The sequence below is a fragment of the Arvicola amphibius genome, chromosome X (assembly GCF_903992535.2).
Source record: "Arvicola amphibius chromosome X, mArvAmp1.2, whole genome shotgun sequence".
Classification (NCBI taxonomy): Eukaryota; Metazoa; Chordata; class Mammalia; order Rodentia; family Cricetidae; genus Arvicola; species Arvicola amphibius.
In genome coordinates, this window is record NC_052065.1 from 90,882,350 (window position 1) to 90,899,863 (window position 17,514).

At 46.9% G+C, this 17,514-nt stretch overlaps 1 protein-coding gene across 1 annotated transcript; it reads right to left on the reverse strand.

The window, feature by feature from the left end:
* Nucleotides 1–479: 479 nt before the first annotated feature.
* Ripply1 (ripply transcriptional repressor 1) lies at nt 480–3,525 on the reverse strand. The gene is made up of 4 exons (XM_038315808.1): nt 3,413–3,525; nt 2,442–2,553; nt 1,797–1,861; nt 480–1,308 (listed from the first exon to the last, which is right to left on the reverse strand). The coding sequence occupies exons 1-4, from the start codon at nt 3,523–3,525 to the stop codon at nt 1,053–1,055; spliced, it is 546 nt and encodes a 181-aa protein (XP_038171736.1). The 3' UTR covers nt 480–1,052.
* Nucleotides 3,526–17,514: the final 13,989 nt, after the last annotated feature.

A 17,514-nucleotide genomic window follows, 5' to 3' on the forward strand; every position in this document is an offset into this window, starting at 1 on the left:
GATCCCCCCCCCCGTCCCCCAAAATAGAAGAAACCATAAGTCTAGCTGTTGGTGAGGCAAGATCATGACCTGGTTTGGTGGCCCGGGTGCAGACAGATTGTGAAACAGAATGCTGGAGTAAGAAAATTCACTGAAGAGTAATTGGGACGGAAGTAGACATGAAGGCCCAAGCTATGGTTGCCACTGAGGGAACCAAAGATATACAATTGACAGTATTTAGTGGGTGACCAAGCGTTCCTCCTCATTTGACAGCGGCCCCCAATGACTAAATGAGAAAATGCATCTCACCTTTACCCCAGTCCTCACCTCGTCCTCTGATTTCATAAGTGAACGGAGAGGCCTGGCAATTTGAGGCTCTGTCCCCAACATGACATTCTCTGAGGAGAAAAATCTTTTGGCTGACCTCAAGTAGAGCAACAAACTGACCTCCACCTATGACTTCAAAACATGGGCAGAGTTCAGTTAAGAAATCAGCACGATTCCAAGAAAAAGGCAAACATCATTCCATTTATTTTTCTCCTGATTCATCTTATGCCAATACCCAGACTGAATGAATAGCAGGCAAAGAGGATGCAGGTTCCCAGACAAACAGATTCTCAAGATGCCTTCTTCTGTTCCCTTCCCTTCCCTTCCCTCAAGGGGCTCCAGTATTGTTTGGATCTGGTGATGGTGTCTCTGGAGAAGAAGCTGGAGGCCAGCCTCGCTCCCCTGGAGACTGGCTCATATGGCTACCTTCGAAAACTGGGGGATCAAACGGCCCTGGAGGAGTGACTGCTTTCTTGTCCAAGGGCATCCCTTGCCCTGCTCTACTTCCTGAGGCCTTCAGCAATCTAGTCTTCCTAATCCCCTTCCGGGTCTTAGGAACCTCCTACTGTTGGCACAAGAGCAGCTCAGACAAGAACATGCCAGAGGCCTAGCCTTGCAAGCCCATCAGAAAAGCCAGGGTGTGCTAGACAGCCCGAGGACACTGGTTTTGGTCCAGAAAATTTGTGTCTGGAGACTCTTTGCTAATTGATGCCCTTGGAAACCTGCCAAGTGTAACTAGGATTGCTTCAGTTTGGACAGGTCAGGGGTGGGTCAGGGGAAAGAGCTGTGGCCTTGTGTGGTGTTGCCTCTGGTGCTTTCGCACACCCTTCTGGCCCTATTTCATTGAGCTCTTCCTCTACATTCTCCTGCTTGTCCTCCCCATCTTCCTCGCTGTCAGAATCCTCGTACAAGTTGATGGTGGCCTGGACAGGGAAATTCTGTAGTAGCATCTCCCCCGCACTGTACAGGTAGTCAAAGGAGCGGGATTTCGGCCAGAAGAGCCTGCAGGCAAAAGAGAAACAGGGTGCCTAACTTAGGCAACTCTCAGATGTAGAGGGACCAGTAGGGACAAGAAGGAAGAAGACCCTTAGAGCTGCTTGCTAGTTTCAGAAAGGGTCTTAGAGGGAAAGGAAGAAGTAACTCTGGCTCAGAATATTTGCAATTGTTACAAAATGGTTCCAGGAAGGAATGTCACCTCTGACAGACCTATAACTGTGGCAGAGGGTGAGCCACCTCAGCGTCTCTCAATTCTAGCGCTGACATCACTCACTACTCCAGCCCTTCTTTTCCTATTAAGGAAGAATTCTGTGACTGCTCAGGGTCCCAGGATTTTACCCTTAGGTCTCAGTGACAGGGAAGTCCTCTGGGGCAAGTCACTTTGGCCTCCTAAGTCTCCTGGCCTCTTTCCTCCTGCGTCATGGCTTTGTCATGAGCAGGCACAGTGCTCGGGGCTGTTTGTCACATTCTGAACTCGAACACCAGAGGCTTACCTGACAGGGTGACGGAACCCAGACTCGGCCTTGGTGACCTCCGCAGCTGTTGCCCCAGCAGCAGCCTGTCCAAAGCAAAAGCTGGTATGTGGTTAAAGTGCCTTTCCCCCATCGAGGGGCAGAGATCTGCCAGTTCGGACAATCTGCAAAAGACTCTAGGCATCTCTTGAGATCAGTCACCTCCCAGCCAGGCCCTGCAGCAAGGGGTCCGTCTTAGGTCTTTGTAAAACGTAAGCAGAAAGAGTCGTGGGGCTTGTTTTCTTCCCTGCCCCTGTTCCTGGGCCAGTTTGGGGGCTGTCCAGGGGACAGAGTTCCATTAGAGGACAAAACATTCACGGAGCAGCGTGGGAGAGCAGGGGGGCAAGGGATCGAGAGACCGGAGTCCAGCATCAGTGAGGAGTCCAGCCCAGGCCCCTTACCCACTCGAAGCTCTGCTCTCCCAATCTCGTTTGTTGTGGAAACCTTGGCCCTGCCTTCCTCCCAGAGCTGCGGTGGTGATAAAATGTTAGCAGAGTGGACATGATGCTGCCCCAGATGAGCAGCTTTGGACTGAAGGCAGGAGATGTCTGAGGGGGATATGGCTGTAAGGGCCCATGTAAATATGTCACGGGGTCTCAAACTCACCGAGTCCACCGGTATCCTTACCTGCCTTGGTCGGTCATTGATGGAGGGCAGCCAGGGTCTCCAAAGACCTGTTTCTCTGGGGCAAACAGAAAAGATCAATTGATAGAGAAAGAGGCCTAAACGCAGGCTTCCTCTGGTCACAGGAGCGGCCTCCTAAAAGCTTAGCTCAAGCCATCTGCTCCAGAACACCTTTCGTCCCTTGACTACTGAATCAAGGCTGTGACAGATAGCCATCGTCTCTACTCCAACAATGTCCCCAGCACTCCTATCCCACAGTTCTGCTATTGTCTGCCTGCGCCCCTTAAGCTGAAAGATATGTGTGGGTATGTCTGGAAACCTCAATCCCTACTATGATGCCCCGTACCCAGGAGGGACTTAAAAGTTTGTTGAATATGAACGTGAAATATGTGGAGGAGAGAACGCCCGTTGTATAGGGAGTATCTTGCTTCCTACTTCCTGCACCAAGTAGTAGAGAACAGAATTCTGCCGTTTTCCTAGCTGGAGAAAAGACCCAGAATAGTCCTGGGCCCATTGCTTCTCCACTAGACTTCTAGAGGCAAGGAAAAGGAAATACGAAACTTGTGGCATGCCCAGGACATGAGGCAGCACCCAAGCAAAGGCCTCTTTAGACTTTGTCCCTTTCACCTTATGTCACCTGCCACCATCTAGGTCCCAAAGTCCAGGTTGCACTAAACCCAATTTTCACAGCAACTTCTCCTGTTCCCTCAGGGAATTGTAGACTGACCCATGAGGGTCAGGCTACTTGGCTTTCTGCTTTGGCAACGGCCACTGTCTCTCAGCCCACTCGTGTGACCTGGAGTGACGAGTGAGGTAAAATGGTCCAGCTGAAGGTATAGAGGAAGGTTTGAGGCTCTTTGGTGTCTCCCCCCTTCAAAGAGAACAGGGCCAACACCATCGTGGCCGTCTTACCTTCTCCCAGCTTCATCTCCCAAAACCTGAGTTCAGGCTGTCAAAGGCCAAGCTCCGCTTACCTTTCATTCCCAGAAACTTCTCGTCCGCCGATTTGTGCCTGGACGGGAGCTTGGGCCGGGGCCGGGGCCGGGGCCTGGCCAGGGGGAGCAACAGCAGGAGCAGCAGGATCCATCCTTGAGACAGCAAGCCAGGCGACTGTGGACTCTTCCAGTTCTCGGAACCTTCTGCACTCGTTTGGCTTTTCCCCCAGAGACCCTTTTATAAGGCCCGCCTTGACTCATCAGTTATTCAGGCGGAGCAGGGGGTGGGGGAATGTGGGACGGTTGTGAAAATTTAGGGAGGGGGCTCGTGGAGAGAGAGCTACGTTCTTGGGTGTGAAATCTCTCCCAGTTCAATAAACAGGGTCCAGGTGAAGGTGAGGGGTCTGCTTAGCTCCAAGGCAGAAAGGAAAACAAAGAAGGGGCTAATTTCACACCATTTGTGTGAATTCCCCCAGGCAGTATCAAGGCCCAAGGTGGGAAGGAGGGGCGCTCATTAGCACCCAAAGGCACCCAGGCTTGGCTGGGACAGGGGGCTGGGTACTTGGGCCTTTTAGCAAAGTTGGGGCCCAGTGAGCAAAGAAGGCTGCCAGCTCTAAGGAGAGCAAAGGACTCACCCGGTATTTCAGCTCAAATCCCAAGTAGATTTGCCAGGTGGACCTGATACAGGGTCACTGCCATGAAGCCTGCCACGTGGCTTCGGATAAAGAGGGGTTCTGGGGGGAGCAGGTCCAATCTCTTGCAGAGTGAACCCCAAGTCACCTTTCAATGCCTCCCCACACCCCTCCTCACTGCTCAGTTGACTTGCAAGACTGTCTAAAGCCCCCCTCTGGCCTCAGCAGAAAGCTGTGTGGTATGGGGAGCAGGCCCAGGGAGTTTGCAGGGCAGATTCCAAATGGCACAGCTCAGCTTCTGGTTTGGGAACCCAGGTGCTGGAGACTGGGAGGGTTTCTGCCCAACACTGTGCTGCCAGAGGACCATCCCAGGCCTCAGTCCTCTCACGTGAGATGAGGCTGCTGGCCCAGTGATCCCCAAGGACCTGCCAGCCTGAGCACTCTGTGACAAGAGCTGGGGAGTGAATACTGACCCCAGAAAGCCAAAAGGTTTGAGCAGAGCACTTGGTGTTGGCCACCTTTTGGGCCTTAGCCAAAAAGCTTCCAGTTACACCAACTGGCAGGCACTTTATGCTTAGAGGTTTCAAAAATATTCCTCCTGACCTCAGTGGCCAGCACCTGCCTAGATTTAGTGTCTTGGATGTTCATCACAGCCCGGTTTGTAATGTTCAAAAATTAGAAACAACCTCAGTGTCCAATTATAGGAAACCCGTTAGTTTTATTAATTGTGGTCCATCCTTGTAATCACACACTAAGCAGACAGTCAAAATCGGGGTACCAATGCAGCGAATTGGGAAAGGCAGATGCTAAAGAGTGTGACTCAGCTACCACTTCCAAGCACTCGGAATTCCAGCCACTGTGATCTGTACAGAAAAAAAAAAAAAGTTGCGGCCAGAGCTGAGGATACGGCTTAGCGGTGGTGGAGCACGGCCACAGCGGGGTTTGACCCCTACCTCCAGAACAGCAAGGAAGAAAACAACTCCATATGAAGAAGATTGCCTTGGTGGAAGTATCCGTAAACAGCTAATGCGGTCAAGAGTGAAAACGTCACTTAGGATGATCCCATTGTGTGATAAGGAAACCATGTGGAATGTACAGTATGCACAGAAAAAAACTAGGCCAGGTAGAAGGGGAGATGCTGCCGCTGTCAGCTCAGGGAGTAAGAGAGCAAGGTGGGGCGTTCCTTTCTTCTTCTTCTTCTTTTTTTTTTTTTTTTTTTTTTTTTTGGTTTTTCGAGACAGGGTTTCTTCTGTAGCTTTTGGAGACTGTTCCGGAACTAGCTCTTGTAGCCCAGGTTGGCCTCGAACTCACAGAGATCCGCCTGCCTCTGCCTCCCGAGTGCTGGGATTAAAGGTGTGCACCACCATCGCCCGGCTTCCTTTCTTCTTTTTGATGTTGTGATGTTTGGAAGCAATTTCCACAGCTGATCTGATATTGTTTGGCAAAGAAAAAGTAAAAACAAAGACACGAAGTTGAGTGGGTATGGATTGGGGGCGCATCTGGAAGGGGATGAGGGGCTGAAAAATAGGATGCATAGAATTCTCAATTAAAAATTAAAAAAAATTGTTGGGCCGGGTGCTGGTGGTGTATGCCTTTAATCCCAGCACTCTGAAGGCAGAGGTGAGTGGATCTCTGTGAGGCCAGGAGGCAAGCCTGGTCTACAAGAACTAGTTCCAGGACAGCCAGGGGCTGTTACACAGAGAAGCCCTGTCTTGGAAAAAAGAAATGTGTGTGTGTGTCACATAGTCTTTATATATATATATATATATATATATAGATATAGATATAGATATAGATATAGATATATATATGGTCACATAGTCTTTATATATATATGTCTTAACTAATTTATAAAATTGTACATATTTTTAAAAATATAAACAAAGAAAAAACATTTATCTGTGAAGCAGAGAAAACTCTTGGAGAGATGGCAGCCATTTTGAAATTCCTGAGGTTTAGACTGCAGTGAATTTTACTTTTCTGTGCGACTTCCAAGGCCAAGCTAGAGAGAGGCCCCAGGACGGCAGCTACAGGAAGGCTCATTTTGGCTCAATCAAAGGAAAAGTTTCTAACGGCTCAACCACCTAAAGGCCTGGCACTGTACCTGCTGTCCCCAAACAGAGGTTTATTTCATGAGATGCATGGAGTCCTGTGGGATGTGCTACCTCAGACTGGGGTAAGCTCTCTGATGCTGAACTTTGTTAAGTGGGAGCTGGATGCTGTATCCTCAAAGCAGGGGGGGAGGGGATCCTGTGAAAATCTGCTCAAAGGAGGGAGAAGGAACCAGGCAAAAGAACAAAGCTAAAAGGACTGGACTGAAAAGAGACAGCATGCAAAGTGGACAGAACCCAAGACATCTTATCACACCCTAGAATCGCAGTGACCTCTGACAATAAGCAGGAGGTCACAGGAAAAGGGGGAGGACACACATTTCTCTGGAGTTCCCAGGTCCCGCTCAATCCGACTTAGTCATATCACCCACCAGGACACCTTTGACCCTGAAACTCCAGCCACTCCCTTCTCACCAAAGCAGGCCTCACAGGATGCCTGTTCTCAGCTTCCAGCTACGCTCCTGACTCTGCGGCAGCCTTCAGTCCTGTCTCCGCAACTCTTAGTTCTCCCGATACAACTGCTCCTGACTGTTGCCTCCTAAAACGCAGATTAGCATCACCCAGCCATGGAAGAGATGAAGGCATTGGCCTCCGTTGTGGGATAAAGGCCTGTTGCTGAGCCAAAATATCAGGGCCTGCCCATTCTCTCTAGTACCTAGTACATGGTCAAACAGGTAGCAGGAAAGACCAGGATAAACCAAACAAGGGAACTTCCAATAAAAGCAATTAAGATAACAACTAATTTCTCTATCAATTATAGTGTGCAAGGGTTCTCCATGACTGTCCGGACTTTTCTGAGAGGAGTTAGACACATTCTCTGGGCCAAGCACTTTGTTAGGCCCTGCTTGGCAAGAAGATGGGCTAGAATGAGGAAGGGTGTTGTGGTTCCTGCCCCAAGGTGCTCACAGCTTAGAGGGGGGAGGAAGACAGGCTTAATTAGCCTCTGCCAAACCGGAACCCCTCCACCAACCTCAGACAGGTTCCCCTGTCAAGGCCTCAGAGCAGCCTCCACGTTTCTCTGGGCCTCATTCCAAATTTCCTTCAGTTCCCTACCATGTTCCTGCCGCACCCTTCTCCCTGCTCAGAACAACCTCACCTCCTACTTCCCTGAGAAAACAGAGGCCTTCAAGCATGGATTACTTCAGTGCCCTGCCCCAACCCCTAAAATGGGTTTGCCTCTCCAACGTCTTTTCCCTCCCTCCACCCTCTACTCTCCCCTAACAAGGAACAAGGTACCCCTTTCGTTAAAGGCTAATCCTCCCTGCCCCCCCCCCACTGCCATGGCCTGGCCTCATCTACCCTCCTCTGGGCCCTCTCTCCAGGACAGTATCTTCTTTCCCTTCAGGAATACTTAACTTCCCTACACCAGAATGTAAAATGCCTGCTGCTGCTGCTGCTGCTGCGACTCACCCCTGTTATCTCTCCATCACTTCCTTTCTCTTCCTGCCTCCTTACCACCCCCTTTTCTTTCTGTGGCTCTCAAGTGTGTTGAAAGGAGAGCCTAACTTCTAGGCTTTCCTCAGCTTCCCAGTCACACCTCAGCCAATGGCAATTTGGCTCCAGTTCCATCATCCCAGTGAAGAGGCCCCGACAAAGGTCACCAATGAGCTCCTAATTGGCAAAGCTGATGAACTCTCTGAACTGTAGCTCCTCTTTTTAGTCCATCCCCTTGCTAGGCAATGCCCAGCAACAGCCACTGTTAGACAAGCAAATCCATCTCTTTTGACCTCCATGATCAACCTCACCCCTTCTTTCTCTCACTCCCTCATACTCTCTTCACCTTCCTCTCTGCCATCTCTCTCCTGGAAATTGAACCTCAATTCTTCTCTTCTTATGGTTTTGGATTTTTTGAGTCAGGGTCTTTCTCTCATAGCCCATACCAGCCCGGTACTTGGGTTCCTTCCGCTTGAGCTCCCACTTCCTGCAGTGATTCCAGGCATGCTCTAGCAGGCCTGGATCAGCCTTTGAAGCTGACCGCTCTTTCTCCACTCAGTGGCCCTCAGATCCCTATAACACCGTGATGTTTCCAATGGGTCAGAGCAAACTTCACGCCAAGAAACTTCACCGGGAGAATTTCTCAACAGTTTAAAGTTACTGCATTCCAAACAACTGGCCTTCATTCGAAGATTCTATCCTTCCTAGTTTGGGGTGATAAACAGATCCCTTTTTCAAAGTAAAGGTTATAGTGAATGCTAGTTTATTTCGTTAATGTTCACACTTGGCAGAGGGAAATATTAGTTGCTCAGAATTGATTTTATAAATATTTATAGACTGAGTGAAAGAGCAAGAGCTATATTTCCAGCCTGGAATTTTCCCAGTGGGCATCTCAAATTCACTCCAAAGTTGAACAATTCTTCTCTCCCAACAAACCTCCTGCATACCTACCTTACAGTCAGCATCGTATTAAGCCAGTCACTCGATCTAAAATTCTCCACCTGTGTGTGTTGTCAGTTTTGTTCCTTGCTCTTCTTCACTGTCGTCTCCCCCAGCACAGCCATTCCTTGTGTGATGGCTCCCCCTGTCTAGTCTCACCTGGATGTTGGTTTACTATAAAAGGAGCTATGGTTTTTGCATTGTAGAAATTTGCCATTTGATGTTAGACCAATACATTATTTTCTTTCATTTTTCCTTCTTTTTGGGGATTTTTTTTGAGATAGGGTTTTTTTTTTTCTGTGTAGCCCTGGCTCTCCTGGAACTCACTCTGTAGACCAGGCTGGCCTTGAACTCAAGACATCTGCCTGCTCTGCCTCCCTGAGTGCTGGGATTAAAGGCATGTGCCACCACTGTCCAGTTGACTAATTCATTCTTGAATAAGTGTGGTTATGTCATATACCATTTTAAGGTGCATTCTTTCTCTATGTCCTTTTGTTGATGACTTATTACTTGTTATCTATTTTTATTTTTATTTTTGAGACAGCTTTGGCTGTCCTGGAACTCACTCTGTACACCAGACTGGCCTCAAGCTCACAAAGATCTGCCTGCTTCTGCCCCCCAAGTTCTGTGATTAAAGACATGTGCCACCATGACTGGCTATTTATTTTTATTAAAAATTATTTATTTTTATTTTATGTGTATGGGTATGTTGCCTGCATGTCAGTCAGTGCCTCACATGCATGCAGTGTCCACTGCAGCCAGAAGAAGGCGTCAGATTCCCTGGAAGTGAAGTTATAGATGGTTGTGAGCTGTCATGTGGGAACTGGGACTTGAACTTGGGTCTTCTGGAAGAGCAATCAGTGCTCTTCCACTGACTCATCTCTATAGGGCCTTTCCTTGGTACTTATTTTATGTTTATTTTATACTATGCAAATGGTATTAGACAAAAAGCAAATTTTAGAGTTTTTGTAGACAACTTTAACATAATCGTAAAGGAGCAAAGATGACTCATAACATGATCAACACATTTACCCAGGAATGGCTAAGAAACGTGGTGCAGTGGTGGTTCCAGAAGTTTTACAGAGAGCAGACAAGAGCTTTGAAGATGTACATGATGGTTGGCTACCAGAAGCTGCCAACAACTAATCAGAGCTGATCCTGTCCTAACTACAGTAGACATTGCCAAAGAATTCATCATGGACTGTTTAATAGCCACTCAGAATAGGAAGAAAATGGGAATAGTGTATATACTCAATGAGTGGTTGGCCCATGAAGTGTCTGAAATATATTTGAAATCATCAGTCTTGACTATCATCTTCCCTTATTATTCTAGTCAACAGCAATAAACCATTTCTCAACTGGCTTTGTGATAGACAATAATCTTGGTGGTTGGAATGATAAGTTTGAAACTTCTTCCCAAAGCCAAACTTGTACCAGAAACTGAGCACTGTTGGGTGGCGTGATACCTGCCAGATGCAGTACAACTATCTGGCCCTCTAGTGAAGCCATTACATCTGAGCAGTGTGCTCAGCACAGTGATGATATGAACCCAAGACTACAATGTGTGCAGCCAGTATCGTCCAAAGAAAGGGTCCAGGTCTTCACAACAATACCTGAAGCCATGTAGCACAATCAAAGTTTAAAGGAGACGTGGATGGAGGAGGGGTATTGATGTGGATGGGGGGGGGGACCAAAAGCAGGATGAACAGTGAGAGTGTTGTGAATGATGCACTGTCTGTGTGTATTAAATTAGCACCGAACAGATTTAATTAATAAAGAAAGAGAATGAGAAGCTTGAGCTTCTGAATCTTGCCTCATCTGGCATTTTCAACCAACCTCTCAGCAACTGGCTACCACATATTTAAGCATCTAGACATCATTTTGCAGATCAAACACTTCCCCAATCAGACAGATGCAGAAATTGCTTTCTAACGGTGTGTCAAATTCTGAATCCTCTGGAACCCATTCACACTTTGCATCCTATGCAAATCTTGCTATCACTCTGGAGTGTATTAGAGAGTCTCCAGGTTATCCCTGCAGCTGAGTTTCTCAGACCTCAGTTCATAACTCGTGGCAGGCTTCAAAACCAGCTTAGTAGGCTGAGATCCGCACTTAACGAAAGGAATAGCAAACACAAGAAGGAACCCCACCTGGGTGTGTGGTGGCGCATGCTCTCATTACCAGCACTCAGGAGGGAGAGGCAGGTGGATTGCTGTTTGAAGCCAGATTGGCTTACATAGTGAGTTCCAGGACAGCTACATAGTGAGACCGTATCTCAATATGTATTAAATCCCACTTAATGAGGATGAGTAGTGTTATTCTGAGAAACTTTTATTTTACATACATGGATAGATGACAGATAGATAGATAGATAGATAGATAGATAGATAGATAGATAGATGATAGACAGACAGACAGAGATTATAGACAGACAGACAGACAGACAGACAGACAGACAGATAGATAGAGATATATAGACAGACAGATTTGTGTACTGAGTTGTGCTGTAAAGTATATTTCTTATTGTGAGTCACAGTAAAAAGAAATGGCAGCATTAAAGTAGTTAATAAAAATGTTATTCTGCAGTTCATTTTCTTCACATAGTTCTTTGCTCTTAACAATAGAATGGTTAATTCCAGAAAAACTATTGGGTGGGGGACAAGTGAACTGAGCTGGGTTTAAGGACACATCAAGGAGGAGACGTGATGTTGGGAGGGAGAAGCAGCACAGCGCAGACACTAAGAGCAGAGAACATTAGTTAAACTTTGATTGCTAGACAACATTTTAAGCACTTTTATGGGGCTTAATGTAGCCTCACAAGCAAACTTAGAAGAAAGATATTACCAAAGGCTCCATTCTACAGATGAGATTGGACATTTGCCTAAGGTCAAAGAGCTCAAAGCGACAAAGCTGTGCTGTGAACTCAGCACTGTCCCACAGTGTCGCCACAGCCAAGAGGGGCTACCAAGGATGCAGAAAATGCCTCAGCTGGCAGGCACGAATAATGCAGCCCTCTGAAGACTGAGCTGAAAGTCCCCAGAACCAGTGTCCTCTCACGTCTGGAAAACGCATCCTATTCTTTCTTCCCAGGGTCTGTTTCTTGAATCAGCACCTTTGGCCGAGGATACAAAACCCGGATGCCCAGCTGAGGGTGCCAGGCAGTGGAGACAAGGAACAAGGCGGGCAGAGGCTGCTCAGAAAGATGAGAAAAGAAAGTCTCTCCCCCAAGCCAAGTGTGTTCCCAAAGCACAGATAGCAAATGGTGCCTGGGACCTCTGCCCTCAAGTCCAAATGTCCCAAATGTGCCAAGTCTTGGAGACAGCCCCTCAGGTTGCTGGGACAAGGAGTTCCCTCTGGAGAACAGTTTGTTACTGCCTAGCTCTCCTTCTGCAGTCGCTGCCAGCGGCCTGCCCACCATTTGAATCAGGGCTACGGTCCATGTGGTGTCGCTCTCTTGGCAGAGCCTCTTGCGGCTCCCCATTTGCTTCTCATTTGGACTGTGGAGGCCTAGAAAAACAAAGCTATGGGGTAAGTAGGAGGCTAGACTGGAGAGGGCCCACAAAGGTCACGCCCACCAGGGCCCTCTCCCTCTTACTCTTTAACAGGTTGTGTCGAGGCCTGGCTTTTCCATCTCAGCCTCCCGGTTCTACCCCTTCTGGTTCTGCTTCCTTTCCCTGACTAGCATGAGGCTTTCAGATGGGGCTGAATTCCCTGTGGTACATTTTTTTTCTTGTCTTTTAAATCTTCATATCCTGGTAACCACTGACAGATGCCTTCCTGGGAGGCAGGTGCCGGGCAGCTAATAAAATGGCAATAACAGAATTGTTAACCGGCTTACATGGTTAAGCACTTTATTATTTTATTTTATTTACTCCTTCTACAAACCTTATGAGGGATTATTGCTCCCACTCAAAATTAACAGAAACGGAGGCACAGAAGCCCTGGTCAGCTAAAGGTGTGGAGCGACTTGGTGGCTGTTTGGTTTCAGGCCCCTATCATCTTGTGCCTGTGTTTCTGCAGGAAACCTTCCAGCAGGAAATCTTGGCTCCCTCGTTAGACTTGGGTATGAGGGTACTAATGCTCTCTACCTCAGATGCCTACAGAGAAGACTAAACAAACAGGACATACATTTCCCTCAAAGTCTGATGTGGGTCCAAGCACTCAGTATACAGTGATTCTTTCCGTTTCCGTTATTCGATTTTCCCTCCATCGCTGTGGCTACTCAGAGCTTAGACAGTGGGGGCAGAAATTCCTATTTTGAAAGACTTTCCCTGTAGGTTACCATCGGGGTGACTTGGAGTAAGTTAGCCCAGCTCTCTGAGCCTCGAATTCCTGCAGAGGAAAATGCCAAGGCGCATCTCCCGGGGCTGGAGTGAGAAGGAATAAGATGCTGGAGGTCAGCTGCTTCTAGTTGCTTGGCTCTCACACACCTTCCGGTGTTTTCTACATGTAGGGCCAGATTTGGCTTCCATCCTGCTCACCCACATTTGGTAGCAACTCATGCCTGGCGAGACCAGGGCCCCCGCAATTTGCTCTCATACTTTCGGTCTGACGCCCATCACTCCCATGACTCTCATTAGTACTCTTGCTGCATAGTAGAAAATGTCTCCCCCACCTCTCTAACAAGAAATCAGTCTCTCCTATGAGCTCATCCATGAATCCACATGGATTCCAGGGAGCCTTCAAGTCACACTAGTGTCTGTCTTCCCACAGAGGCCCCCTCATCTGAAGCCCCCTCCCATGAAGACTCTCCTCTCCTTTGAGTGTGTCCTTTGTGGTTGTGAAGTAAGCCTCTTTACGTAGGTGTTCCACCAACAGTCCTCCCTCCCTTAGCACCTGGCACTGAACTACTTCCATAGCAAGCACTTGCTCTTAGTGAGTAGAACAGTGTTTGACACAAGGCATTTATTTGGTCTGAGAGACAACCAGCTCTAGACTAGCAGAGCCACAGGGGACAAGGGTGGACTAGCAAACAGCTAGGGCAGGTGCCTGGGCAATGACAGGATGCCCTCCTGGCCTTTTGGCCATTTGATACAGAACATATAAGGTCCCAGGATGCAGCTGGCCTTAGAGAGCAGCTATTGCCTTCAGACACAAGATAAATCAGGAGTAGGAGAGGGGCATAGTGCAAGTCCATGGGAGAATGAACCTGGAAATGTTTTCCTCATTTTCTTATAGCCAACCATTTTCAAATTTTCTCCCCTTCTCTCCTTGTCTTGTCTTAGACCAGCAGCCCTAAAAATGCATTCCAAAGAAAAGGGGGGAGGGCTAAGATTGTGAAGATTTAATGGACTTTTGTAATGCTCCGACACTAGTTGCCTTTTCCTGTCGAAAGCGCAAACAATGGGAACAAGGGGGTAAGAGTTCCATTGCCTCAGCGTGGATGAAGGCAACACTTACTCAGTCTTCATAAGCGATGCACTTACTCCTAATAGAGGAAATGCCACTTCAGAACATCTTGGCGAAATGATCCAAATTACTGCATTTCACCCAGGTGTGGTAGCCCCGTGCCTGGAAACTCACCACTTTAGGGGGTTGAAGCAGGAGGATTGGGAACCGAAGCCAGCCTAATCTCTTCAAACAAATATACAACATGGTCTCCAGGGCTCCATAGAAAGACTCCATCCCTTAAACAAGCAAAAACTATAATGGAGCGAGAGAGACAGCTCAGTAGGTGGTGGTGTTTGCTTCACACATCTGGTGACGCGCCTTGGATATCTTGAGCCCACACACAGGTGGAAGTGAAGAAAAACAAACAGACAAACAGACAAACAGAAAAACAACAACAAGCCCCAAACAAAAACAAAGCTCCACAAGGTTCTCTTCTGGCCTCCACACTGGTACCACGGTACTCCCATCCATGCACACAGACGTACAATAATAATAAATGACTTTTAGGTTAGGTTTTATTCTATGTTAAATCATTAAATATATCTTTTTAAAATTGTGTGTGTGTGTGTATGTGTGTGTGTAAATAAGAAAGGAGTATTTGCATCTCTCACTGAAGTATTTATGCAACTTAACTGAAAGGCACCCTGGCAAACTTCTAATCCCCCCTTCTGAAGAAGCACTATGCAACTTTTCCTGGAGCATTGTCTTTACTTGAAATCAAGAGACAGGCTGTGGTTATTCAGAGTTGGGTATTTGGCTAGTGTTTTGTTGAAAATCAACAGTGATCCTGTCACCATAAGGAAAACAACGGGTGGTATTTGCTGTCAATCAGAAAATTTAAGCCTTCGGATGAAATGTACAAGCCTGAAAACCTCTATCTCACACTGTGAGCTTGAGAACTTCCTTATACCCTTAAAGACCTTTATGATAAGATTAGTAGTGATATTAGGTGAGCCTGAGCTGTTTATATTGTGTAGTCAAGAATGAGTCAACAATCGGAAGATCTCTATAACCAGTGAACTGATATTTTTCTAATGACTAATGTATGATGTTCTAAAAAAAACCATGCATGGATAATTGATCCATTCAAAGTACAAGATAAACCAGGGGATTTTAATGTAACAGAGTACAAAAGGTTCGTTGATAGGGTTTTAGTTTCAACACTGCAAATAAATATTAAGAAACTACCACTTGTGGAGTTTAGTTATCATAAAGAATCCCACACAATTCATTTCTATTGCTGCCATAAGAAATTACAACAAACTTAACAACTTAATACAACACTATTATCTCACAGTGACGTAGGTCAGAAGTCCAGTTGGGTTCGTCTGTGTTCTCTGCTTAGGGTCTTACCAGTGCTGAAGTCATATTATCAGCTGGGCTGGGCTCTTATCAGGAGAATCTGAGAAAACATTTCCTTCCAAGGTTGTTATCAGAATCTACTTTCTTCTGAGCCTGTTTTGAGGTCCCTGTGGCCTTGCTGGCTGTCACAGGGAGGCAGTTCTCAATATCTAAAGACTACGTGCATTTCTTCTCGTATAGAGCCTGTAGTTTAAAACCATCAAGGACACACGAACCACTTCTCACTTTCAAAGACCTATGACTTCCTTGCCTGCTACTGAAAAACTTATTTAAAGTGAGCTTATAATTAGATGATTTCTATTTGTTCTGTAACTAATACAATGGTAAGAATATCTCACTATATCTATTCTCAAAGGTGAGAGATTCTCCATAGTTAAGAGTCATCTGTAGGTCAGTGCTAGAATTGTTCCTGGAAAGGGTTGCAGTGTCCCTGTCCTTGTGAGGCCTGACTTTCAATCTGTACCCAGCCCCAGACAACACACAGCGTCAGCTGGAGTGTAAGAGCCAACCTGAGCATCTGGCTGCCCTTCCTTCATTCAGCAAATTTACAAGCAAGTCATATAATGCAACTTTTGTTTTGAAAAATACAATTTTTATAGATATGTGCTGTTTAATCACATAATAGATTTATAATATGTAAGGATACACACAATTCACTCTTTTTGCTGTTCAGCTCTGGGAAGCTGTTGTTTTGAGACAGACTCTCGGGAAGCCTAGGCAGGCCCTGAACTCACCATGTAACTGGGGATTGAACTCCTGTTCTTCCTGCTTCCGACAGACAAGAGCTAGGAGTACAGGCAGGTACCACTATGCCTAGATCCACGAATGCATAGAGTTGTTGCAGCAACAGTTAGAGGTCCGATAACTAAATCAACTTCCTATGTATTTCATTTCATTCAACTCCTTCCTCATTTCATCCCTATAATCCCGTCACTCTGAAAAGGCCGCACAAATGTAAGCACCCTTTGGAGTCTGACTTCCTTGACTGAGAAGAACACATTTGAGCTTCATTCGTATAGTTGTGGTGATCAGTAATACCATCAGTAGCAGTCACGGGAGATGAGCTACCTTTCAGCTAACATGTTTTTGAATTCATTTGCATTAATCTTAGTGAAACCCCACTGCTCTGAGATGTGGATCATCTAGCAGCTGAGGAACACAGGCTTGGCCTTTCATGACGCCTCAATAACATGTTCCTTGTTATTACAATTTGGTGCACATGGACATGATAACCTTCCCAATGTGAACCCTAACCATTGTGCCCTGGGGCTCTCCAAAGGCACCCTGCATACCTGTCTGGAGTTTATTGGCACCAGCACAGGACAAAAGATTGTGGATGAATTCCCCGGGGAAGACTAATTCTCTGCCTGTAAGCAGTCTTTAATCGCATATATAGCTTTTATCTAGAGGTGGGGCCTTGTGAGATCTCCAGCCAGGTTCTCCTTCCTTCTCAAATCTATGTATCAGGCAACAGTGCACTATAACCACCTACTCCACACCTCTCTGCCTAGATCTCATGTCCATGTCCTCAAATGTCCTCAAACACCATCATACTCTCTTGTCTCGCAAAGACATCTGTAGACTTTTCTCTTGTACTCCCAAGAAGTCTTCTCCATGTGTGTTTCTGTTACAGAATCCTCTTGTATCTCCCTCTTCTCCCAACGTCCTCCGATCCCTGATATATCCCCCACTTCTCTTTCTTATTACATTGTCTTCTCAGTTCAATTGAATCTGTTCTATGGAAACCCTACTATCTGCTAATGGCTGTAGAATAGATTAATGAAAATGATGAATAAAAGCCACGCTCTCTGGGCAATTATAGACCAGTGTGTGAAAGGGGAGCAGCCACTACCTCCCAGGAGGACTGGGAGTGGGGGTGAGGGGACCGAAAGGGGATAATAAACTGCTTTGGGTGCAGAGGGGAGGGATAAGCAGCAAAGGGTCACCAAGCATCAGGTAAGCAACGTGTAAACTGAGAGCTAAGGGAGAAGTTTCTAGACAGAGCAGGAATTCCAGGCCAAGAGAATCGGGGTTGTAAAGATCTTCAGCTGAAGGAGTACGCGGCAGGCTTGAGAAGCTGAAAGGAAGAGGCGGCAAGTGTCTTGAGGGAGAGAGACAATCAGTGTGGCGCACTAGAGCATTCAGAGGTACTGTAGTCAGAGCTGACAGAGGGCCACAAACAGGAAGCTGTAGCTTTGTCTAGGCAGGAGACACTGGCAATAAAGGCAGGGAGTGGAAACCAGCTGGAGGAATGAAAAAGCCACAGGTGGGA